We start from the raw sequence: 27,716 nt of genomic DNA on the forward strand, positions 1-27,716 counted from the left end.
AAATATCTATTCAAAGAAAATGCTATTTCCCATTGATTGTTGATTCAGTATAGGTACTAGTGATAATTGGGTGTTGAAAAATTAATTTTTGTGACTTCAAGGGAAATATTGCAATTATAAATTAAGCATCTAGAGATTTATGAGGGAATTAACTAATTCATGATGTAAAGATTTAATATATGAGTGTGTGTGTGTGTGTGTGTGTGTGTGTGTGTGGTGCTGATTACTAACTAACCTTTTCTGGAAGCATACTCTATAGCAGCACCTCAGGTAAATATGTCATTTAAGCAGACTCTGAATGATGGGCTGGAGCCAGCTTGTGTGAGCTCAGAGAGCCAATTCCACTTTCTTTATGCATTTAGCAGCATTATATTGGAAGCTTTATATCAGAAAGTGGGAGTCTTTACAATGACTAAATACGCACACTCTATAAGTCAGGGCTTCCCTTTCCCCTGAGATTGGCTTAAGCGCAAACTAGGAAAGCACAGCAAATTCACAACCTAAATGTTAGAAGTGATTAAAAATCATATATAAAAACGAATTCTTTATTATTTGGTAGAAAATGCTGATATTTTACCCTGTTCATTACTGACCACAAAAGAGTATTGTATCTCCTGTATCCCCCTTCAATAGCCTCTCTCCTCCATTTCCATGAACAACCACAAACAGGTAACTAACCACATGCAAATACACAAATACATATACCAAACTGGTGGTGATAATAGAGAACTGCAAGAAAGCAATATTTACAATGGAATGTAATTTATTGGATTTTACACAATTTATCTGTATTTTTATACAGAATAAAATTCAAATTCAATTACATTTGACATGGTACGTATATAAATTTTCTTAGTATCACATATCACACAATACAACTGAAAATGATAAAACAGGTCATGATAAATTTCATTTATTTTTCACATTTATGAAGTAAGTTGGTGTTTTTCAAGACATTTAAAGTTTCTTATGTGAAGAAGTTTGGAGATTATTCTCGTAAGACAGGTGTTTGCAGGAAACAGGTTGTGCAGATGAGAAAATCTCTCAGTAGAAACCACCAGACCAGTATCTTCTATAGCACAGGGGGCGGTAGCAGCCATAACCATAGCCACCATAGCCACCATAGCCATAGCCACAGCCTAGGCCACCGTAGCCATAGCCCAGACCACCATAGTAGTCGCCATAATAACACATGGTGTCAGGAGTGGAAGGTCGAGTGCAGGAGCAGGAAGGGAGCTTGAGTGTGGATGTCGCTGTCTGCCAAGGGCCTTTTATACACCTGGGTGGTGGGTGGGGAAACCACAGGCAGGTCAAGGTCACACCATCTCAGTAATGTGCTTCAAACAACATCATCAGTATCTTTGTCTATCCAGAAAACAAGGCCCTCATAGCTGAGATGATTTTGCTTCTATGTCAGCAGTACATGATCAGTTTACGGGTCTTTAATATATGTTTCTCTGTTTTATTTTGAAAGCTCTTTCACATCCATATTAAGTCAATTGAACATATGTGAATTGTTTTCATGGTTTGGTGCAAATAAAAAAAATAGGTATCACATTTTTATACTTGTGTGGTTTCTTTTCCTCTATAGGAAGAAGATCCCTTCCTTCCTTCCTTCCTTCCTTCCTTCCTTCCTTCCTTCCTTCCTTCCCCTTTTCACTTTGTCTCTTCTTTCTTTCTTTCTTTCTTTCTTTCTTTCTTTCTTTCTTTCTTTCTTTCTCTCTTTCTTTCTTTCCTTCTTTCTTTCTTCTCTTTCTTCTTTCTCTGAAATAAATATTACTTGGTATAATATCTCTCCCCTGAGGCACAGTGTTAAAGAACTATGAAAGGATTTATGGAGTCACTAAATAGACAATGTTAGGAAACATTATATATAATTGTAGAATAGAATGACTATTTCACTAAACAATGGTGTTTTTTTGCAAAACTTTGAAAGTGAAAATACATTGGTCGTCTGATCAGGGACAGTAGTGGCTTTGGTAGCACATGAAATGTCAGATCCCAAATGACCTGAGATGGAAAAAATAACTGATTTTCCTAGTGTTGACTGTTTGGTGTATCAGAACACCAGGGGACCTCCAAAGACTGTGGTTTTTCAGTGTTTGCTCCAACCTCTGTCTCTCTTGGTTTTTACCTCTCACATCTCTCTCATGTCTCTGTTTCTCTCTTCATCTATATACCCATTAGTCTATATATCTATATATAGATATAGAGACATCTGAATATATATAAGATATGCATATATTTTCTATTTCTCTTATTCCAACTCTATACATAATATATATTATATATAGAGAGAGTTATCTCCCACTATCCTCTCTCTATAAATAAATAAATGATAGATATATGATCTCTCTCTCTCTCTCTCTCTCTCTCTCTCTCTCTCTCTCTCTCTCTCTCTCTCTCTCTCTCTCATTTCTCTCTGGAGCTTCCTGAGGGAGAACAATATATATGGGAGAGAGAGAGACAGACAGACAGAAAGACATATTAAATAGATTGATATATAGATAGAAGATATATAATATAGAATCTTCCATTATTTTTATTGCTTGCATACACAAAGATAAAAAATAATGAAGATAAATTAATAGAAATACGATGAGGTACAATTCACAGTAGTACAATTCAGTAAATATGAATTCTTTTTTTTCACATAAAATGTATGAAATGTATGAAATGAACCCATGTGAAGAAGATGAGGGTTAAGGCAAAATAAACTGTAACATTTTTGTACATAACAGTCCTTTCAGGTTAGTCAAACTGGAGAATGTGGAATCTGAACTATTTTCCCCAGCAGTCAGGGGGTAAGATAGCATTTCTGAGGTGAGACTGGAGTCATGGTGATGGAACAAGGTGGAGGTGCCCTGCAGGTGGAGCTGCTCAGGAAGAAGCTTATTAGAGCCCATAGGAGCAGAGTGATGGACTGCAATTGAGCAGTCCAGAGTCAGACACCAGGCATCACTGAGGCTGCCATTAAGTCCAGTCAAGTGGTAGGGAATCTGCTTCCTCAGAGGGGATGTCAACCTCTGACCCAAGAAGAGGCTTTGAAATATCATGCTGTTGGTTGCGGAAGGCACGAGTAGGTCTGTCTTCAACATTCAGAATAAATACTCAAATAACATGTCACTACCTAGCATACAGGTCAACTGTGACATTATTATATGTAACATATTAATGTATTTTTCACATGTATTAAAATGTAATTAAAATATAAGATATTTTTGTTCAATCTAATCTTACCATTACATTGTTCAAAGTGATCATTGTTTACATCATGTCTATGATAGTTATAGAAACATTCACAAACATATCAAAGTCAATCAGTAAGCCAAACATGAGAAGGAGGAAGAGAGAGGGAATGGAAAATTGGGTAAGGGCTAACGTGGTGTGTGCATATATGCCTAAAATGTATCAATAAAAATTTAAAAAGTATATAAAGAAGAAGATTGAGAGAGAAAAAAAGAACTGTTCAGGTGGGATTCTGTGCCTCTCATAAACGCAAGTTCCCCAAAGCAGCACCACTGCACAGTGTCCTCATTTGGATAATGAGCCTCCAGTGATGGGTATATGCAGAGAGGTGCATAGCTCCAATTTCTCTCATGCTCCTATTTGAATTAATGATATTCATCAAAATTACATTATGATGTAATATTGCACCAATGAAAGTATTTAAAAATACATTGTTTTTTACATTCTGTCTGTTAAGTAAATGAAATTGGCTCATTCAGGTAATACTTATTAAGGGATATTTTACTCCTATTATTTTGATTGTGCTCCCTAGTATGACCACTTTACTCATTTATAGCATTATGTTAAAATTTATAGAAATGCAGGAAATCCACTTGAAAATATTTAATTATTTCTAGGAAAGGAAAAAGAAGTTATTAAATATACACAATGTTGAGATAATTAACAGCTAACCCCAAAATATTTACATTAGGATGATGAGATTTTTATGCCTGTAGGAAATGTAATATGAAACACCAGTAAAAAATTTATAATAAAATGGTTTATATTGTATCTGAGATGTTTGAGGTAACCCATATTAAGAGGTTTATAACATAAAATATAAATCATGGACTGAGGATGGAGCTTAGTTGAGTGCTTCCTCAACATGTGCAAGGCCCTGGGTTCAATGCTACAAGAAAATAAATAAAATGCAATACATGAATAAAGAAAAATAATATGCAAAGTAGTAAACTCACCAAAATTTATACTAGTACTGACAAATAATTAAGAAAAATAGGAATGAATCCAATTTTTATACAGTAGAAGAATCTAAATAATTCCCAAGACATTTACATAGTGGAAATATACTAATTTTCTTATAAGAATCAAAAGGTAAGCCAGGAGTGGTGGTGCATGCTTGTAATCCCAGCATTTGGAAGGCTGAGACAGGAGGATTGTGGTTCGAGGACAACCTCAGCTACTTAGTGAGGCCCTTTGCAACTCAGTGAGACCCTGTTTCAAAATAAAATAATAAAATATAGGGCTTGGGGTGTAGCTTGGAGGTAGAATGCCCCTGGGTTCCATCCCTAGTACCGAAAAAAAAAAAAAAATCAAAAGGTTATAATAGTACTGATTCGTGAACCACAAGTTGTAAGCCTTTTGCTTGTACCTACAGATATATCCACAGACAACTCTCAGATTTCAATTCAGATTTAGTTTGGCTTCAGAATTACAGACATTGTTCCTATGCTTCAAGATTGTCATTAAGATGAATATTAGAATGTAATGAAGATAAACTTTCTTCACTTATTTTGTTGGTAAAGAAGATTGAAAGGGGGATACTAAATCCAAGTTATATTCCCAGCTCTTTATATGCATTATTTTGTTACAGGGTCTTGCTGGGTTATTAAGAGTCTCACTAAGTTGCAGAGACTAGTCTTGAACCTGTGATTCTCCTGTCTCAGGCTAATAGATATTGGAACTACAGGTGTTCACCACCATGCCAGACTGAGATAACCTTTTCTTTTTTTTCTTTTTTCTTTTTTTTTTTTTTGTGGTGGTGCTGGGGTTCCTGAAAGCCCTTCTACCTCCAGGCTACACTCCCAGACCTATTTTTACATTTTTATTTGGAAACAGGGTCTCCTAAGCCAGCGTGCGCGGCTGGCTTCGAACCTGCGCGATCCTCCTGTATCTGCCTCCCAAGCGCAGGGATTACAAGTGTGTGCCACCACGCCCGGCCTGAGATAACGTTTTCTGATCCTTTATTCATCTAAATGTCAAAGATAAGATATTGTATGAACAAAAGAGCAAAAAAAAAGTTTGAAATTTTGTTTCAGAAAATACATGAAGATCATTATGAAGGGCATACACAAATAAAACTTTGAGTGGATGTATTTTATAATGTTTTAAATGCAATTTTTCTATTTTATTTAAAGTTTATATAGTTTATATTAAGTTTTATTATACATATGGGAAATGGCTGAAAATTTTCACTACAAATGAGGACATTCCTTCTTCCCTGATTTTGGCTGAATGAAAAACCAGGGAAGCAATTTAAATGTAGAACATAATTTGTAGGAGAGATTAAAAGACATACATAAAACAGATTTTTTTAATTTGATAGAAAATATTGATAGATTTGGGTTGGTACCTAAAGTGGTATTGCTGGGTCTTATGGTAGGTTCATTCCCATTCTTCTTAGGATCCTCCATAATGTTTTCCAAAGTAGGTGCACTAATTTGCAATCCCACAACAATGTACTAGTGTTCCCACTGCTCCTCCACACCCTAGCCATCATTCAGTATCCCCCTTCATATCCTTCTCTTGACCGTGTTCATGAACAACCACACACACACGTGACTAATCACATGCAAGTACACAAACACATAGGCCAAACTGATACAGAAAATATAGAAAAAACTGTAAAAAGCGATATTTGAAATAAAACAAAATTTATTTACTAATACATGTTTTTATACAAAAATAAGTTCAAATTTGATCACATTTAAAGTGTTTTTAATGTAATTCAAAAACTTTTCTAATCAGCATCAACAAATCAAATGAAAAATGAACTGGGTCATGTTAAATTTTCATTTATCTTTTAGATTGTGCAGTATAGAGTTGATGTTTCTGAAAACTTCTAAATTATTATGTCAAAAATGTGGAGATAATTCCAATTAGATAGGATTTTTCAGCCATTAGTCTGAGAAGCTGTGAGAACTCCTCAGTAGAAGCCACAGGAACAGTATCTTCTGTAGTACAGGGGGCTGTAGCAGCCATAACCATAGCCACCATAGCTACCATAGCCACCAAAGCCACCATAGCTGCCATAGCCACAGCCTAGGCCACCGTAGCCATAGCCCAGGCCACCATAGTAGCTGCCATAGTAACACATGGTGTCAGGAGTGGAAGGTCGAGTGCAGGAGCAGGAAGGGAGCTTGAGTGTGGATGTCGCTGTCTGCCAAGGGCCTTTTATACACCTTGACGGTGGGTGGGGAAACCACAGATAGGTCAACGTCACACCATCTCAGTAATGTGCTTCACTCCCTCATAACTGAGATAATTTGCTCCTATGTCAGGATGTTACATCAATTTATGGGCATGTAAAATCATCCTTCTTTCTGTTTTGAAGACTTTTTCTCATTCCATATTTAGTTATTTGTACACACATATGAACTGGTTACACGGTATGATGCAAATCATGAAAAGTTATTTCATTTTTATTTTTTTCCCATTTCTCCATAGTAAAAATCTTCCTTCCTTCCTTCCTTGCTTCCTTCCTTCCTTCCTTCCTTCCTCCCTTCTTTCCTTTATTCTATGCAATAAATATTACCTGGTATAATATTATTCTTTGCTGAGATACAGTACTAAGGAATTATGAAAAGATTTGCAGAATCAGTAAATAGACAAGGGTAAGAATTATTGTATATAATGACAAAAAATGAGTGTTTCAAGCAGGGCATGGTGACACATGCTTGTAATCCCAGTACTTGGATTGAGAAAGTTGAGAAAAGAGGATCGTAGGTTCCTGATCAGCTTCAGCTACTGAATGAGGCCCTTCATAACTTAGTGTAAAATTAGAGCTGGCGGTGTAATTCAGAGGTAGAATGCCCCTGGGTTCAATCCCCAGAAACACATACACACACACACACACACACACACACACACACACACACAACTGTTTCAGTAAGCAGTGTGTTATTTATAATTAATTATAAATTGCTAGTCTGATAAGTAGTAGCAGTGGCTTTGGTAGCACATGGAAGAATAAAAATGGCTTGAGATAGAAAAAATAACTGATTGTCCTACTGTTGAATGTTTGGGTATACCAGAACTCCAGGAGACCTCCAAAGACAGCTTTGTCCTTGAGTATTTGCATGTACTCCTTTCTCTCGACATGTTTTGCTCTTCGTTGTCTCTGCATCTCTGTCTCTCTTTCTCTAACTTTCTATTTGATATTCACACACATATAATGACACGCATTTAACAGTGGTGCAGTTTAATAACCATGAACTTTATTTTCTCACATGAAGTGTATCTAATGAATCCACGTGAAAAAAAGAATGTTAATGCAAACTAAAGCATAAAACATTTCTATCAATTATGCAACATTCCATTTAGATTATTCAAAATGGGGAATATGGGATCTGAGTAACTTTTCCTTGTAGTAAGGGTTTCAATTGGCATTTCTGATGTGAGTTGTGGGAAGCCATTAAGGTTTTCCCCTAAAAGAATATTTCTGACTTAGCTGACTGTCCTTTGCCCAGAGTCATGAAGGTTTGAGTTTATGGAAAGTTCTAAGTAAAAGGTCTAAGAGAAGATCAGGTGGTGATGGTACGAGGTACTGATTAACCTACCTGTAATGTATGTGCTTTGGATTGGTCTTTATTGTATTCTGGTGGTGATAGCACGAGGATATTGATCAACCTGTAACTGTATAAATATCTCTAGAAAAATAAACTCATTGTCAGCCCAACAGAGAATACTGTCCCAGGAGTAGGGGTTAACCAGTAGAGATATTGACCCAGGAGCAGGGGTCGGCCAGTAGAGATAGTAGGCTGGCGGCCCCACCCCATGTTAGAATTAAAAAAATTCTTGGAATCAAATTCTTAAGAGTTGAATTCTTCATCCTCACGCCTCTCTTCGGAACCTGTACTTTTGCTGGCTGGCTCTGGCAGTGAGTATGGAGGCAGGGTTAGAAAACAAAGTGGAGGCTCCCTGCAGGGGAGCTGCTCAGGAAGAAGTTTAATACAGTCCATAGGAGCAGAGTGATGCACGGCAAAATGGGCAGCAAAGAGTCATGAAGCAGGCATCTCTGAGGCTGCCTTAGGGCAAAGGTGTCAGAAAAGGAAAGTTCAGTCAAGTGGCAGGGAATCCTCTTCCTCAGTTGCAATGTCAACATATGCCTTGTGCAGGGACTTTGAAATATCGTGCTGTTAACTGCGGGAGACATGAGCGGGTCTGCCCTCACGATACAGAGTAATCACTCAATGCAGTGTCACCACCTAACACAGGTCATTTATGCCATTATTGTATGACATTTATTAATGTAATTTTCACTGTAAGAAAATTTTGTTCAACCTAATCTCATTTCATTGCCCCAACAATCATCATCTACATCATACCTATGATATTTACCAAAAGTTCGAGGAAAAGAAAAGAACTGTCCATGCATTTTTCTCTACGTCTCATGAGTGTACATTTCCTAAACCAGTACTATTGCACAGTGTCCTCGTTTGGATGGTGAGCTGCAGTTGATGGGGATGTGCAAAGAGGTGCATAGCTTCAATTTCTCTCATGCTCCTATTTCAATTAATTATATTCATTGAAATTACATTATGATGTAAGGTGCATTGGTGCATTACATTATGATGTAATGTGCCATAAAATATTTACAAGTTCATTGTTTTCTGCATTCTGTTTTTTAAGTAGATGCCATTACTTCACTTAGGTGATATTTATTAAGAGCCAGATTAGTCTTATTATTGTGATTATGCTTTCCAGTATGATCAGTTTACTCATTTATGGCATTATGTTAAGACTTGTAGCAATACAGGAAAGCCATGAGAAAATATTGAATTATTTCTAGAAAGTGATATTAAATAGAAAAATTTTTATTGAATATACCCAATGTTGAGATAATGAATATCTAACTCCAAAATATTTACAGTACAATAATGGGGATTTTTATCCTTATAGCAGATTAAATATAAAGCACCACCAAAATATTATAATAAAATAATTTCTATTTTATGTAAGAAGTTTGAGGTAACATGTATTCAGGAAATGGTTTGTAAAGTAGGTGATAAATCATGAGCCAGGGATGTAGCTCAGTGGTAGCGGGCTTGCTTTACCTGTACAAGACCCTGGGTTCAGTATCCAGTACTGTAAAACAAGAAATAAAATGAAATTCATGAATAAATAGAAAATAATGTGCAGAATAGTAAATTCACCAAGACATATCCTAGGACTCATGATTAACTAAGAAAAATTGGAATAAAACAAGAGTTGGTCTATAGGTAAATAGAAATATACATGATGTAGAGGAGTATAAATAAATCAAATACTTATACTCCCAAGATATTTGAATAGAGGAGACACAACTAATTTGCCTACAACAGAACAAAAATTCAAATTTCACTGATATGTGAATTACAAGTATTTTGCCTCTTGCATGTACATATTTGTACATGTCCACAGATAATTCTCAAATTTAAATCAGGTTGAGTTTGGATGTGGGGTTACAGACATTGTGCCTCTGCTTGATTTTCAGGAATTTTTTTTCTATTTTACAGTTGCTCTGATGCTCCTCATTCAGTCTTTCCAAAGGCCTCGAACCTGGGATTATTCTGTCTTTAGCTCCCAGATCCTGGGACTATAGGCTTTCACCACTATGCTAATTCTCATCATTTACTGATTCAGTGTAAGTGCTAGTGAGAATTAGGTGTTGAGAAATTAATTTTTATGACTTCAATAAGAATATTGTAATTATAAATAAGGATAATAAGAATTATAAATTAAGAATCTAGAGAGCCGGGTGTGGTGGCATATGCTTGTAATCCCAGCATTCGGGAGGCTGAGATGCGAGGATCGTAGTTCATGGACAGCCTCAGCTACTTAGTGAGGCCTCTGCAACTCAGTGAGACCCGGTTTCAAAATAAAGAATAAAAAATAGGGCAGGGAATGTAGCTTGGAGGTCGAATACCCCTGGGTTCCATCCCCAGACCCGCAAAAAACAAACAACCAAAAAAAAAAATCTAGAGATTTATGAGGGAATCAACTAATTCATGATATAACAGGTTTGTTGTATGGGTGTTGTGTGTGTGTGTGTGTGTGTGTGTGTGTGTGTGTGTGTGTGTTGTGGTGCTGATTATTAACTAACCTTTCCTGGAAGCATGCTCTATAGTAGCACCTCAGGCAAATATGTCATTTAAGCAGACTCTGAATGATGGGCTGGAACCAGCTTGAGCTCAGAGCCTATTCCACTTTCTTTTTGCATTTGATAGCGTTTCATGGGAAGCTTTAGGCAAGAAAGAGTGGGAATATTTACAATGAGAAAGTCTCTGCCCACTCTACAAGTCAGGGCTCTCCTTGCCCCATGATATTGGCTTAACCACAAACCAGGAGAGCACAGCCTAAATTATTTGAGTTCTTAAAAGACATACATAAAATAGAATTTTTATGATTTGGTAGAAATTTTTATTATTTTTACCCTGTTTTTTCCCCCCCTTTGGCGGCACTAGCAATGGAACCCAAGGGCATTCTATCTCTGAAATACCCCCCTAGCCCTATTTTTTTTTATTATTTATTTTGAGACAGGATCTCACTGAATTGCAAAAGGACCTCAGTAGCTGAGGCTGTCTGTGAGCCAGGATCCTCCTGTCTTAGCCTCTCGAATGCTGAGATTATAAGTGTGTGCCACCACTCCAGGTTTATCCTGTTCATTATTATCCACAAAAAAATCTTCATACCCTTCATAAATATCCTTTTCTCCCCAACTTCCATGAAAAAACATACACAGTATATATACCAAACTTATGGAGACAATATAGAAGAACTGCAAGAAAGTAATATTTGCAATAAAATTCAATTTATTTTCTAGTACATATCTTTTTATACAGAAGATGAATTCAAATTCCATCACATTTTACACAGTGTTTAATGGTAATGTGGACATTTTTCTACTTAGTATCACACAAAACAATTGAAAATGAAGTAGGTCATGATAAATGATTTTTATTTATTTCAAAGATTATGTAGTATATAATTGGTGTTTTAAAGCATTTAAATTTTTCTCATGTGAAGAAACTTGGAGATAATTTCAATAGACAGAAGTTTGCAGGAAATAGGCCGTGCAGATGAGGAAACTTCTTAGTAGAAGCCACAGGACCAGTATCTTCTATAGCACAGGGGGCGGTAGCAGCCATACCCATAGCCACCGTAACCTCCATAGCCACCATAGCCACCATAGCCATAGCCACAGCCATAGCCACAGCCTAGGCCACCGTAGCCATAGCCCAGGCCACCATAGTAGCTGCCATAGTAACACATGGTGTCAGGAGTGGAAGGTCGAGTGCAGGAGAAGGAAGGGAGCTTGAGTGTGGATGTCGCTGTCTGCCAGGTGCCTTTTATACACCTGGATGGTGGGTGGGGGAACCACAGGCAGATCAACATCATACCATCTCAGTAATGTGCATCAGAAAACAGCATCAGTATCTTTGTATGTCAAAAAAACAAGGCCCTCATAGCTGAGATGATTTTGCATCTATGTCAGAAGTCCATAATCAGTTTATGGGCCTTTAACCTATGATACTTCTGTTCTATTTTGAAGGTTCTTTCACATTCCATATTAAATCAGTTGAACATGTGTGAATTGATTGAATGGTATGATGCAAATCAAGAAATTGGCATTTCATTTTTATATTTGTTTTGTTTCCATTCCTCTCTAGGAAGAACATCCCTCCCATCTATCCTTCCTTTCTTCCTTCAGTTCCTATTCCTCCTCCTTCATTTACTCCTAGCCTGCCTGCCTGCCTGCCTGCCTTCCTCCCTCCCTTCCTCCCTCTCTCCCTTCTTCTCTCCCTCCCTCTCTCCCTTCCTCCCTCCCTTTCTCTCTCTCCTTATTTTCTTTCTCTCTTTTTTTCTCTGAAATAAATATATAAATATCACTTAGTATAATATCTCTTCTCTGAGGCACAGTGCTAAGGAACTAAACAGTGGCTTTGGTGACACATGGAAGTCAGATTACAAATGACCCGAGTTAAAAAAAAATCACTGATTTTTCACTTGTTGACTGTTTAGGTGTCCCAAAACATCAGGGAACTTCCAAAGAATGCATTGTTCTTCAGTATTTGTTTCTTTTTTTAAAAAATATTAATTTTTATTGGTGCATTGTAGTCAGACATTTTAATGAGATACAAAATGGCAGAGGCGTACGCGCACATGTCACTCATTTAGCCCTTCCCCACTTCCATCCCATTTTCTCCCCGCTCCCTCCTCATGTTTGGCTTAGTGATTGACTTCAATATGTTCAAAAATATAATCATGTATATTAGAGATTGTCCCTCTTCCACCCTCCCATCTTTCTCGTTAGTTTGTCTTATTTGCTCAATTATGTTTTCTCCTTCTTTGTCTAGAGTTCCTCTTATGACCCATGTTCTCCATAGCTTCTGCAAAATAGGGAAAACATCCAATTTTTACTTTTTTGACTGATCTCACTTAGCATAATGTTCTACAGTTCCCTCTGTCTTTCTTGACATGTTTTGGCTCATCTCTTTCTCATGTCTCATTCTCATTCTCTTTCTCTCTCTCTCATATGTCTATGAGAGAGAGATATGATATATATATATATATATACATATATACATATATATATATATATTCATATTCCTATAGAAAAGTTTTATTCCTATAGCAAATAAAAAGATTTTTATTATATCTGAGTTGAGGTAATATATATATATATATATATATATATATTATATATAATATGTGAGACAGAGAAAATAGATATATCTTCCAAAATCCTTTTTTCTCACATGCACAACACAAATAATGAAGATAAGAATATAAATTAATTAAAGTATGATAAAATGCAATTTAAATATGAACTATATTTTCTCACATGACATATATGAAACAAGTCCATTAGAAGAAGAAATTAAGGCAAGATAAACTGTAATGCGTTTGTATTAATCACATGACTTTTTTTAGGTTAGTCAAACTGGAGAATGTGGAATCTAAACTATTTTTCCCAGCAGTCAGAAATTAAGTTGGCATTTCTGAGGTGAGAGTGGAGTCATGGTGAGGAAACAAGGTGGCACCACCCTGCAGGTGGAGCTGCTCGGGAAGAAGCTTATTAGAGCCCATAGGAGCAGAATGATGCACTGCATATTGGGCAGCCCAGTGTCAGAGATCAGGCATCTTAGAGGCTGCCATTAAGTCCAGTCAAGTAGCAGGAAATCTGCTTCTCAGAGGGAATGTCAATCTATGGCTCAAGCATGGGCTTTGAAATACCATGTTGTTGGCTGCAGAAAGCACGAATAGGTCTACCCTCATCATTCAGAATAAATACTCAAATGACATGTCACCACCTACCATGCAGGTCAACTGTTGCACTATTATATGTAACATACTAATATGTTTTTCACTTGCATTAAGACATAATTACAATTGAAGATATTTTGTTCAGCCTGATCTTACTGATACATTGCCCAAACAAAATGATCATTGTCTACATAAAGTCTAGGTACTTACAGAAATATTGAGAGAAAGAAAAGGGCAGTTCTTCACCTCTAAATCAGCACCACTGCACAGTGTCCTCAGGAGCCTTTGCCAACAGGTATGTAGAGAGAGATGCATAGCTGCAGTTTCCTCTCCTGTTCCTATTTGAATTAATAATATTTATTGAAATTACATTATGATTTAAGGATAGTATGCATCAATAAATGTATTTTAAAATTACATTGTTTTCTATATTCTTCTTTTAAGTAAATGGCATTACTTCATTTAGGTGGTATTTATTAAGGGCCAAATTACTCTTATCATTGTGATTATGGTTCCCTGTATGATTGTTTTATACATTTATAGCATTATGTTATAACTTGCAGCGATGTAGAAAAACCATTTGAAAATATTGAATTATTTCTAGGAAGTGATATTAAATTATAATTTTTATTGAATATACCCAATGTTGAGATAATAAATAGCTCACTCCAAAATATTTACATTATGATGATAGGATTTTTTTATCCATATAGCAAATGAAATATGAAGCATATTCAAAATTGTATAATAAAATTGTTTATATTATATGTGAGATGTTTGAGGTAATTCATTTTAAGAGAATAGTTTTGTAAAGTAAAAGATAAATCATGGGATGGAGACATAACTCACTGATAGAGTGCTTGCCTAACATGTGCAATTTCCTGGGTTAAATCCCCAGTATTATAAAACCATTAATAAAATGAAATGAATAAATAAAGAAAATGAATAGGCAAAATAATAATATGATCAATATCTATCCTAAGACTGACAATAAAACTAAGAAAAATAGGAATAAAACTAGAGTAGTTCTACAGGAAAATAGGAATACACAAAAAATAGAAGAGTCTATTTCCCAAGACACTAGGATAGTGGAGACACAACTAACTTGCCTATAAGAAAACAAAAGTGTGAAATTTCACTGATTTGTGAAACACAAATTTCATGCCCTTGTTTATACCTACAATCTATATTATCTGTCCACACATAAGTCTCAAATTGTAAATCATTTAGTTTGAATGAATTCCTATGCTTGATTTTCAAGAATTGTCTTCTCTTTCACAGTTGATCTTATATTTCTGCTTTAACTAATCTGTCCAAAGTATTTGAGGACTCAGAAATGCTCATGTGATGTTTGGACCCATCTGGATATTTGCCAATGCTTATCTGAGAAGACAGGTTTCTTGTTTGCATAGATTTTTATTTATATGAGGCTATGCTTCAGGGTTGTCATTAAGATGAATATTAGAATGTAACAGAGATGATCTTTTCCTTCTTCCTTTCTCCTCTTGCTTTCTTTTTTCTTTTTTTCTTTTAGTCTTTTTCTTTTCTTCTTTCTGTACTGAAGATTGAACCCAGGGGCATTCTACCTCCAAGATGCATTCCTAGCTTTTTATATTTCTTGTTAAGAGTCTCACTAAGTTGCTGAGGCTATTCTTGAACCTGCAATCTTCTCTCTCAGGTTCCCTGGTAGTGAGACTACAGCCATTCTCTGTCATGCCAGGCTGAGATAACCTTTTAGAATCCTTTATTCATCTAAATGAAAAGGCAAGGCATTGTGCAAGCAAAAAGAGCAAAATAAAATGTTTGAGTAAAATTTTGCTTCTGGCCAGGCATGGTGGGCATGCTTATAGTCCCAGTACTTGGGAGGCTGAGACAGGAGGATCACACAGGTTTGAAGCCAGCCTCAGCTACTTAGTATGGCTCTCAGCAACTCAGTGAGACCCTGTTTCTAATAAAATATAAAAGTAGGTCTGGGAGTGTAGCCCAGAGATTGAAAGCCCCTGGGTTATATCCCCAGTACACACACACACACACACACACACACACACACACACACACACACACACAATTTGCTTCAAAATAAAAGAAAATATGTAAAGATAATATTTTAAAATGGTACATACGAGGGCAACTATAACAAATAAAATTCAACTACCAAGAAGTCAGCATCTTGACAAAAAAAAAGCAAAGCAGCAGAAGATATTATGAACAAAAACACAAAAAAGGGAATCATGACAGAAGGAAATCCAATACTCTAAATGCAAGATACACTACAAAGAGCTTGAGTGAGCAACTGACTTGATATGGCAGCCAGCGACATCTCGAGCCGCCTGTCCAAACTGCAACTGCCAGCACCGGCTCAGAAACCCCAAGAAATTTTGGCAAGTAATCAAAGAACTTGAAGTGCAGAAAGCAGTGGCTGAGCTTCAAAATCTTAAGCAACTAGCACCACAATTCAGGGACGCAAAGAAAGATCCAAACAACCTTGTGCTCACCAGAGGCTGTCACCCACAGCAGCACACTGTGCCCTCCAGAGACCTGGCCTGCAGGAGAGCAAGGTAACTGCTTTGTGTTACTCCTTACTCAGTGGACAACCACCCAGATCAGCTGCAGGGAGCCCAGAGGGCTAAGATCTGGTGGCCCATCCCTGAGGTAATCTAGTTAGAATCTCCAGAGGCACATGAAAGGTCCATACTGCTCAAGGTGCGGTGCCTGCACAGGGTCACAGGAGGTCACTCTGTGACTACACTGGATGTTCTCCGCAGGTGTGGGTAGGAAGGCGTAGGCCCAGACCAGAAGGTGCAGAGGCCAGGGTTGGAAGGTGCAGAGCCCAGGATAGAAAGGTGCAGAGGCCAGGGTCTGAAGGTGCAGAACACAGGCCCAAAAAGCACAGAGCCCATGCCCCAAAATCACAGAGCTGAGAAACTAAAAGCTTAAAGCACAGGGTCTGAGATCATAGAGCCCACGGCAGAAATCACAGAACCAAGACCAGAGGAAGTGGAGCCCAGGGCTAAAAGGTGGGAAGCCCAGGGCCCAAAAATACAAAGCACAGGGATAAAGAGTGCAGAGCCCAGGGCCAGAAAGCACAAGCCCAAGATGAAGACATGCAGAACCCTAAGCTTACACAAAACTCATTTATAGTGACACCAGACACCCTGACACCTGAGCACAAAGATGTCACAGATGAGAAGGGGGCGCAAACACTCATAAAGTAGGTCCAAAAGTTGACAAAAGGTTACAGAGAAAATGAGAGACACTGGAATTTACTCCAGAATCTACTACAGTGGACAGACATAGAAATATTACAAGGACCCGGGCCCTATATATCTAAATTAGCAAGTCTGCTGGTTTTTTTTTTTTTTCTTTCATACTGTCACTAGTTCTTTTTGTTCTGTTTTGTTGTTATGGTTGGTATTTTTTTGTGTTTGGTTTATAATTGTTAGGTTTTGTAGCTCATTTTGTTACTTTATACATGTTTGTTTGCTCCCTCCACCATTTCTTTTGCAAGTTTTCTCCCTCTAGTCTATATACTCTCTTCTCTCAAAATGTTTTTCCCTCACTGTATCTCTCTGTTTTATATTGAAGCTATTTCATATATCTATATCTAAATACTCTGTACTAACTACATAGAAGAAATCGATAGATTTGTAAGCACATAGAATGAACCTAAAATGAGCCAAGGAGACATAGCAAATATAAATGAACCAATAGCAAGCAAAGAAGTAGAAAAACAATAAAAATTCTGCCATCAAAGAAAAGCCCAGGTCCAGAAGAATTCTACAAAACCAGCTGAATTCTACAAAACCTTCAGTGAAGGATATCAAGGCAATTCAAATAGGAAAAGAAAAATTAAAATTATTCTTGATTGCAGAGGACATGATCTTTTATCTATAAGACCGAAATAACTCAAATAAAAGACTATTGGAGCAGATTAACCATTCAGCAAAGTTGCAGGACACAAAATCAACTTAAAGAAATCACTTGTTTTTCTCTATGCCAGCAATGAATCCACTATGAAAGAAAGAAAACATTTATATTCACAGTAACCTCAAAACTAATGAAAGACCTAGGATTAAACCAAACTAAAGATGTAAAAGACATATACAATGAAAACTATAAAACATTAAAAAAAGAAACTGAAGAAAACCTTGGAAGATATATCTCCCTTGCTCATGAATAGAATAAATCTTATCAAAATTGCCATTTTGCCAAAAGTGATCTACAGATTCAGTGCAATTCCCATTTAAATACCAAACAACATTCTTCACAGACCTAGAAAAATCGGACATGAACTTTATATGGATAAAGAAAAGACCCAGAATATCCAGAGCAATTCTCAGCAATAAGAACCATGCAGGAGGCATACAATTCCTGACTTCAAATTATACTACAGAGAAATAGTAGTTAAAACAGCATGGTATTGGCACAACAACTGGGACACAGAGCAATAGAACAGAATAGAAGATACAGAAACAAGCCCACACACTTAAGGTCAGTTGATCTTTGACAAAGGGGCCAAACTCATATGCTGGGGAAAAGATAGCCTTTTGAACAAATGGTGCTGAAGAACTGGCTATCCATTTATAGGAAGATGGAACTAAATCCTTACCTCTCACCATGCACAGGAACAAACTTGAGATGGATCAAAGACCTGGAAATCAGACCAGAGACCGTGAGACTATTAGAGGAGGGCATAGGATCAACACTCCAACATACAGGCACAGGTAGTAACTTGCTCAATGTTACCTCCAAAACACAAAAAATTTAATCAAGAGTTAACATGTGGAATGGCATCAAACTAAAAAGTTTCTTCTCATCAAAGGAAACCATCAAGAACCTAAAGAGAAAACCTACAGAATGGGAGATCTTTGCCAGCCACTACTCTGATAGAGGGCTAATATCCAGAATATACAAAGAGCTCAAAAGACTCTACATTAGCAAAATAAATAACCCAATAAAGAAATTGGCAACTGGTTGAATAGACACTTCACAAAAGGAAGAGAAACAAATGGCCAATTATATATATAAAATTTTTCAACATCATTAGCCATCAGGGAGATGCAAACCAAGACTACACTGAGATTCCATCTAACTCCAGTCAGAGTGGCAAGCATTATAAAGAAATCAAATAACAACAAATGCTGGTGAGGATGTGGGGAAAGAGGAACTCTTTCATACTGTTGGTGGGAGTGCAAACCAGTTCAACCGCTATGGAGATCAATGTGGAGATTCCTTAGAAAAGGAGGAATGTATCCACCATATGATCCAGCTATAACCACTCCTGGGTATCTTTTCAAAGGTGTTGAAATCAGACAGCTACAGTAACATATGCATACCCATGTTCCTAGCAGCACAAGTCATAATAGCCAAAATATGGAATCAACCAGGTCTCCATCAACTGATGAATGATTTACAAAATTATGGGATATACACACAATGGAATTCTACTCAGCAATAAAGAAGAACAAAATCATGTCATTTGTTAGAAGCTGGAAAGACCTGGAGAACATTATATTTAGTGAGATAAGCCAAGCACAGAAAGAGAAGGGACATAAGTTTTCTCGAATATGCCCAAACTAGGGAGTATTAGGGATACCAGAGGGACTCCAGATAATGGAGGGGAAATCTCAGCAAAACTAGAAAGGATGGGTAAGGGAGGAAGAAGGCTGAGATTGATTAATGGAGGAGTGTGAATGTAGCATGGTTAATCAGGAAACTCATTTTTGGGTGGGGAGGGAATGAGAAGCAGAGTGAGGGGGGAGGGCACCAAGTACTTTGTGAATGTATGCCATTGTCAGTATGATCCACATTATAATGTGAATCTATAGTGTACAAATAAAATAAAGATAATAAAATATAAAAATAAAAATTGTATATAAAAACATGCCCTTGAGTGGATGCATTTTATAATATGTTAAATGTAATTTTGTTCTATTTTGAAAGTTTTTAAAGATTGTTTATATTAAATCTTATTCTCACATAAGAGGGTTTGAAAGAGTTCTCACTATTAATTATAATTCAATCAATAAATATTTATGTTCTACTACAGTCCAGTAAATTTAGGGTCATAGAAGACTGTTTTTTATTAACATTTTTTGAGATTCAATGACTATTCATAATAATAGATGACAAAAATATTGGAAGGAGGATTTTTAGAAAGTTAATTCTAAAGGGACTTAAGGGTTGAAGAGAATGTAAGTAACTGTAGAATGTGTTATGTTTACCAGATTTATTATATATTATGTTAAATGTTGTGAGCTTCTAAAATTACTCAACTAATTTTGATTGCAATTTGGCCACATGTATTGTTATTCTGTAATAACATTAAAAACACTGACATTTAAAATATAAATTGTCATACACTCATTGGTGATAGTATTAAATTTTCATGTCAATTAAATGATAAGTTTTTTTTAACTCAAAATGAGACTTTAATCAAGTATCTCTTCAAAGGAAGTCCTGTTTCCTTCCCATTGTTTATTTTTGTCATGTAGGCATTAGTGGGAATTGGAAGTGAGTTGAAGAATTAACTTTTGTGACCTCAAAGAAAATTCTGGAATTATAAATTAAGAATATAGTGACTAAAGAAGGAGTTAAGTTTCCGGGCGTGGTGGCGTATGCTTGTAATCCCGGCGCTTGGGAGGCGGAAACAGGAGGATCAGGCTGGTTTGGAGCCAGCCTCGCTGGCTTAAGAGACCCTGTTTCCAAATAAAAATATAAAAATAGGTCTGGGAGTGTAGCCTGGAGGTAGAAGGGCTTCCAGGAACCCCAGTACCACCAAAAAAAAAAAAAAAAAAAAAAGGAGTTGAGTAATTCTTGGTGTATATGTATTGATGCTGTTGTTAGAAAAAACTGACATGTTCAATAATGACCACAAAAGAACTCCGTTCCCTTCCTTAAATCGCCTCTCTCAGTCTACCATGAACAACCACACACACACAGGTGACTAATCACATGTACAAAAGCACATAGGCCAAATTGGTGGAGATAATTTAGAAGAACTTCAGGGAAGCAATATTTGCAATAAAACAATGTTTATTCACTAATACATATCTATATGAATTTAAACTTGATAGCATTTTTACATAGATTTTTAGAGGTAATTTAAAAACTTCTCTATACAATTGAATTGAAAATAATGAAACATTTCATATAAATTTCATTTATATTTTAAGTTGCATAGTATATAATTGGCATTTGGGGAGGCACTTAAAATTTTTTCATGTGATAACATTTGGTTATAATTTCAGTAAGATAGGAGTTTTTAGTCCATAGGCTGAGCAGCTGTGGATATTCTTCAGTAGAAACCACCAGACCAGTATCTTCCATAGCACAGGGGGCGGTAGCAGCTATAACCATAGCGACCATAGCCACCATAGCCACCATAGCCACCGAAGCCGCCAAAGCCTCCATAGCCACAGCCTAGGCCACCGTAGCCATAGCCCAGGCCACCATAGTAACCGCCATAGTAACACATGGTGTCAGGAGTGGAAGGTCGAGTGCAGGAGCAGGAAGGGAGCTTGAGTGTGGATGTCGCTGTCTGTCAAGAGCCTTTTATACACCTGGGCGGTGGGTGGGGAAACCACAGGCAGGTCAACGTCACACCATCTCAGAAATTTGCTTCAGATGACATCATGGGTATCTTTGTATGTTAAGAAAACAAGGCCCTCATAGCTGAGATGATTTGCTCCTATGTCAGTAGCCCATGATCAGTTTATAGGCCTTTAAAATATCATATTCTAGCCTGGCGTGATGGCTCACGCTTGTAATCCCAGCATTCGGGAGGCTGAGACTGGAGGATCGCGGTTAGTGGACAGTCTCAGCTAATACTTAATGAGGCCCTCTGCAACTTAGTGAGACCCTGTTTCAAAATAAAGAATAAAAAATATAGGGCAGGGGGTGTAGCTCGGAGGTCGAATGCCCCTGGGTTCCATCCCCAGACCCTCCCCACACACAAATATCATGTTCTATCTTGAAGGTTCTTTTGCATTCCGTGTTAAGTCAGTTGAATACATGTGACCTGATTACATGTTATGATCAAATCATCAAAATCAGTATCTCATTTTTATTTTTAATTTTGGTTTATTTCCAATTTCTCCATAGTAAAAACATCTCTCTTTTCCTTTCTCCCTCCCTTCCTCCTTCCCTCCCTACTTTCCTTTCCCCTTCCTTCCTTCCTTCCTTCCTTCCTTCCTTCCTTCCTTCCTTCCTTCCTTTCTTCCTTCCTTCCTTCCTTCCTTCCTTCCTTCTTTTTTTCCTTTTCTGAAATTAAGTCTTACCTGGTAGAGTATTATCTTTCTTTTGGGGCACAGTGTTACCAATTACTGAATACTTTATGGAGTCAAGAAATAAGCAAAGGCAGAATTGTTACATATCATGATAGAAAAAAAATGACTATTTCAGAAACCAAAGGTGTTATTTATAATTTAGAATATGAGCATAAATTGGCAGTTTTATCAGGAGTGGTAATGGGGACTTTGGTAGCACATGAAATCCATATTATAGATACCTCAAGATATTAATAACTGATGTTCGGATTGTTGAATTTTTAGGTATTTCAAAGCCTCAGGGGACCTTCAAAGACTGTTGTTCTTCAATTTTTGTCTGTACCTATGTCTTACTTAGCATGTTTTGCTCTCATTTCTGCCTCCTCCTCCTCCTCTTCCTCCTCCTCTTCCTCCTCCTCCTCCTTCTCTCCCCCTCCTCCTCCTCCTCCTCTTCTTCCTCCTCCTCCTCCTCCTCCTTCTCCTTCTCCTTCTCTTCCTCCTCCTCCTCTGCATGCAGTTTCTCTCCCTCTTCCTCTCCCCTTCTCTTCTCCCTTTCTGGGATACCCACACACAAAGAGAAGAAATGAAGGTTAAGAAGATATGAAGATATATTAATACAAATTTGATGCACCACAATTTACAGTGGCACAGTTTAATGTTAAACACAAATTGCATTTTCTCACATTAAATATAATAAATGAGCATATGTAAAGAAGAATGCTAATCCAAATTAAAGTATAAAACTTTGTTTCGATTAGAGAATATTCCCATTCAGTTTAATCCAAATGGAAAATGCTTTATCTGAATTACTTTTTTTTCCTGGCAGTCAGGGGTTAAGTTGGCATTTCAGTTGTGAGCATAGAGGCAGGGGAGGGACTCAAGTAGAGGAGCCCTGCAGGTGGAACTGCTCAGGGAGAAGTTTAATAGAGTCCAGAGGAGCAGAGTAATGAACTTCAAAATGAGCAGCCTATAGTCAGAGACCAGGAATCTTAGACGCTTCCATTATGGCTTGTGGTGTCAGAAATGGAAAATTCAGTCAAGTAGCAGGCAATCTGCATCTCCAGATTGAATCCACACTGTTGGTTGCAGGAGACACGAACAGTGCTGCCCTCACAATTCAGATAAAGTACTCTAAAAATTGGCACCAATTATCATACAAGTAAATTAGGAAATTCCTGTAAGTTAATGTATTAATTTATTTTTCACCTGTGTTAAAAAGCAATTACAAGCTGTGCATGGTGGCATATGCCTGTAATCCCAGTGCAGGCTAGCCTCAGTAACATAACAAGACTCTAGTTCAAGATTAAAAAAAAATAAACAGAAAAGGCTGGAGGTATAGCTCAGAAGTAGAATTCTTCTGGTTTCAATTCCCAGTATTGAAAAAAGCAGTTACGCTTTATTTTGAGATAATTTTGTTCAGACTGATCTTATTGTCACATTGCCAAACAAACTGATCATTACCTACATCATGTCTGCGGTAGTTACAAGAAGGTTGAGATAAAGAGACAAACTACCAAGACCCAATTCTCCCCCTCTCATGAAAGCAGCTTCCCTGAAGGAGTACCAGTGCACAGTGTCCTCATTTGCATATTGAGACTTTGATGGTGGTAATATGCACAGAGGTGTGTAGCTCTGATTTCCCTCAGGGTTCCTATCAAATTAATAATATTCATTTTTAATTGTTTTCTACATTGTCATTTAAATAAATGGCATTACCTCATTTAGGTGATATTTATTCAGGGCCAACTATATTTTAATGACATTTAAGATTATATTTTGCTTATATATATTTATTTTGCTTACTGCTGTGATTACTGTTGTGATTATGTATCTCTTTACTCACTGATAGCATTGTGTTATAACTTGTAGCAATATGGTAAGGACGTTTGAAAATGTTAAATTATTTCCAAAAAGCTACATTAAATTGAGAAATTTTTATTGAAGATACCCAATATTGAGATAATTAACAGCTACCTCCAAAATATTTGCATTAGGACGATGGGATTTTGAATTCATATAGCAAATGAAATAAAAAAAAAACAGTGCCAAAATTTAACTATAAAATGGTTTATATTGTATGTGTGATGTTTGAGATAATATGCATTAAGAGAATGTGTTCATAAAGTAAAATATAATCATGGGCTGGGGGAATCATCTTAGGGGTAAAGTACTTGCCTACTATGTGCAAGGTTCTTGTTTTAATACTAAAACCAAAAGAAATAAAAATAAATAAATAAGGCCATGCATGGTGGTGCATGCTTATAATCCAAGCATTCCGGCCAGCCATGGTGGTGCACGCTTTTAATCCCTGCGTTTGGGAGGTGGAGACAGGAGAATTGCACAGGTTTGGAGCCAGCCACGCTGGCTTAAGAGACCCTGTAGCCCGGAGGTAGAAGGGTTCCATCCCCACTACCACCAAATAAATAAATGAATAAATACATAAATAAATACATAAATAAAAATAATCCCAGCATTTGGGAGGCGGAGATTGGAGAATGGAGGTTCATGGACAGCCTCAGCTGTTTAGTGAGGCCCTTTGCAACTCAGTGAGACCCTATTTCAAAAATAAAAAGACCAAAAAATAGGGCTTAGGTGTAGCTCGGAGGTAGAATGCCTCTGGAATTCATCCCCAGTACTTAAAAAAAAAAAAAAAAGTAAGAGATAGCTTGGCATGGTGGCTCACATTTGTAATCCCAGCATTTGGGAGGCCGAGACAGGAGGATCGCGGTTCGCAGACAGCCTCAGCTACTACTTAGTGAGGTCTTTTGCAACTTAGTGAGACCCTGTTCCAAAATAAAGAATAAAAAATAAGGGACAGTAGCTTGGAGTTAGAACGCCCTGGGTTCCACGCCCAGTACCACAAAAAAGGTAAATAAACAAATAAAAATAAATAATAAATAAAATGAATAAAGAGAAAATATACAAAATAATAAACTTACCAAGACCTATTTAAGGACTCACAATACAACTAAAAGAAATAGGAATAAAAGAGAGTTTTTTATAAAAAAATAGAAATATGGATGAAATGGAGAAATCTAAATAATTCTCAAGGCATTTGATAATGGAGATATAACTATTTTGCCTATTCGAAAACAAAACCATGAAGTTTTACTGATTAATAAAATTAAATTCCTCCCATGACTCATTTTCCACCTAGCTTCTGCAGATTAGGGAGAGCATCTGATTTCTTATTGTTTGTGACTGACTAATCTCACTTAGCATAATGTCCTCCAGTTCAATACATTTGCCTATAAATGTTGTGTTTTTCTTTATGGTTGAGTAAAATTCCATTGTGTACATATCCCATAGATTTGTAATCTATTCATCTGTTGATGGATATCTTGGCTGGTTCTATAGTTTGGCAGTGGTGAATTGTGCAGCTATGAGCATAGATACATGCATTTGGGAGTTTGGTTTCCTTTCTTTTGGGTAGATACCCAGAAGTGGTATTGCCGGATCATATGGTAAATTTGTTCTCATTCGTCTAAGGATCCTCCATACTGTTTTCCAGAGTGGTTTTGCTAATTTGCAATCCCACCAACAATGTATTAGAGTTCCTACTTCTCCACATCCTTACCAGCATTTGATGTTGTTTGTGTTTTGAATGATTGCTATTCTAGTTGGAGTTGAAATCTCAGGGTAGTTTTGATTTGCATCTTTCTGACTGCTAATGATGCTGTTCATTTTTTCATGCACTTATTGGCCATTTGAATTTCTTCCTTCATGAAGTATCTATTGAGTTCACTTGTCCACTTTTTGATTGGGTTATTTGCTTTCATAGTGCTGAGCTTTTTGAGTTCTCTGTATAGTCTAGATATTAGTCCTTGATCCGAGGAGTAGTTGGCAAAAATCTCCCATTCTTTTGGTCTTGTCTGAGGTTCTTGATAGTTTATTTTACATAGGCTCTTCAGCTTAATGCAATCCCATGTATTGATTTGCCTTTTACTTTCTTGTGCTTTTGGGGTCTTGTTGAGAAAATTTTTGTCTGTGCTTGTGTGTTGCAGTATTGGACCTATGCCCACTTCAAGGAGCATCAAGGTCTGTGACTTAATTTCTAAGTCTTTGATTCATCTTGAAATGACTTTTGTGCAGAATGAGAAAGTGAGGTTTATTTCCATTTTTCTGCAGATGGCTAACCAGTTTTGCCAACATCATTTGTTGAGCAGGCTATCTTTTCTCCAGTGTATGTTTTTGGCCCATTTTTCAAAAATTAATTGGCTGTAAGTGTGTGGATTTGTTTCTGAGTCTTCTATTCGGCTCCAATGGTCTATGTATCTGTTTTTGTGCCAGTACCATGTTGTTGTTGTTGTTGTTGTTGTTGTTTTTTTGTGTGTGTGGTACCAATCATGGTACCCAGGTGCATTATACCTCCAAGCTACACCCCCAGCCCTATTTTTAGAGATTTTTTATTTTGAAACAGGGTCTCACTGAGTTCTGTAGGGCCTTACTACATAGCTGAGCCTGTCTGAAAAACAATCCTCTGGTCTCTGACTCCTGAATGATGGAATTTTAAGCATGCACCACCACACCTGGCCTCGCTATTTTCATTACTATGGCTTTGTAGTATAGTTTGAAGTCAGGCATTGTGATTCCTCCTGCATGTCTTTTGTTGCTGAGAACTACATTGGCTATTCTGTTTTTGTTGTTCCAAATTAATTTAAGGACTTTAAGGACTGACTTTTCTATGTCTGTGAGGAATGACCTTGGTAATTTAATGGGTATTGCATTGACTCTCTAGAGCACTTTTGGAAGTATGGCCATTTGATGATATTTATTCTGCTTATTCATGAACATGGAAGATCTTTCCATCTTCTAAGATCTTCCTTGATTTCTTTTTCAGTGTTTCATAATTTTCTTTGTAGAGGTCTTTTATTTCCATAGTTAAGTTTATTCCTAAATATTTTATTTTTTGTGGTAAATCTTGAGTGGAAGTGTTTTCTGGATTTTTTTTCCAGTGGATTTATAGTTAGTTAACAGAAAAGCTTCTGATATTTTAAGATTGATTTTGTATCCAGATTCTTCGCTAAATTTGTTGATAAGTTCTATAAACCTTTTGCTTGACTTTGTTGGGTCTTCTCAGTAGTATCATATCATCTGAAAATAGGGAAAGTTTTAGTTCTTTTCCTATTTTTACTCCTTTGATTTCCTTTTCTTTCCTTATTACTCTGACAAAAGTCTCAGGTACTATACTGAAAAGAAGTGGCGATAATGGAAATCCTTGTCTTGTTCCTATTTTTAGGGAAGATTCTTGAAGTTTTTCCCCATTTAATATGATGTTGGCTATGTGCCTATTGTATATTATCTTTATGATGTTGAGGTACATTACTTCTAGTCCAATTCTCTATTCCATTGCTAAAAGCAATGCTTTTAGCATAAATGGATGTTGGGTTTTGTCAAATGCTTTTTTAGCATCTACTGAAATCATAATGTAATTTTTGTTTTGGGTTCTGTTTATGTGATTAATTACATTGATTGATTTTTGTATGTTGAACCAGCCTTGCTTCCTTGGGATGAACCCTATCTGGTCATGGTATATAATTTTCTTGAATGCATGTTGCTAGTATTTTGTTTAGCAATATTGTATCCATGTTCATCAAGGATATAGACCTGTAGTTTCCATCCTTGAGCTGTCTTTATTCTGTTTTGGTATCAATGTGATGTTGGCTTCCTAAAATGTATTTGGAAGAGTCCTGTTTCTTTCTGTTTCACAAAATAAACTGAGGAGTATTGGGATTAGTTCTTTTTATAAATGTTTCAGAAATTTCACTTGGGAAATCATCTGGTCCTGAGCTTTATTTTTTTTTTTTTTGATGGTACGCTTTTTATTGCTGTTTCAATCTTTTTTATTGCAATTGGTTGGTGTAAATTTTTTTTATATCTTCTTGACTCAGTTTAGGCAGTTTGTATTTATCTAGAAAGTTGTCAATGTCCTCCACATTTTCCATTTTGTTGAAG

The 27,716-nt window shown here is 36.7% G+C and overlaps 3 protein-coding genes across 3 annotated transcripts; all 3 read right to left on the minus strand.

Annotated features, from left to right (window-relative positions):
* Window positions 1–1,044: 1,044 nt before the first annotated feature.
* LOC308263851 (keratin-associated protein 20-2-like) lies at window positions 1,045–1,194 on the minus strand (the record flags this gene model as incomplete). Its single annotated transcript, XM_080696944.1, has 1 exon — window positions 1,045–1,194. One exon carries the CDS (start codon window positions 1,192–1,194, stop codon window positions 1,045–1,047), a length of 150 nt encoding a protein of 49 aa, XP_080553070.1.
* A 10,125-nt stretch (window positions 1,195–11,319) lies between these two features.
* Window positions 11,320–11,499, minus strand: LOC308263846 (keratin-associated protein 20-2-like; the record flags this gene model as incomplete). The annotated part of the gene is made up of 1 exon (XM_080696939.1): window positions 11,320–11,499. One exon carries the CDS (start codon window positions 11,497–11,499, stop codon window positions 11,320–11,322), a length of 180 nt encoding a protein of 59 aa, XP_080553065.1.
* Window positions 11,500–20,791: 9,292 nt separating this feature from the next.
* Window positions 20,792–20,971, minus strand: LOC308263845 (keratin-associated protein 19-7-like; the record flags this gene model as incomplete). Its single annotated transcript, XM_080696938.1, has 1 exon — window positions 20,792–20,971. The coding sequence occupies one exon, from the start codon at window positions 20,969–20,971 to the stop codon at window positions 20,792–20,794; it is 180 nt and encodes a 59-aa protein (XP_080553064.1).
* Between the last annotated feature and the right edge of the window lie 6,745 nt (window positions 20,972–27,716).

Source organism: Muscardinus avellanarius (genome assembly GCF_963383645.1).
Source record: "Muscardinus avellanarius genome assembly, chromosome: 5".
Classification (NCBI taxonomy): Eukaryota; Metazoa; Chordata; class Mammalia; order Rodentia; family Gliridae; genus Muscardinus; species Muscardinus avellanarius.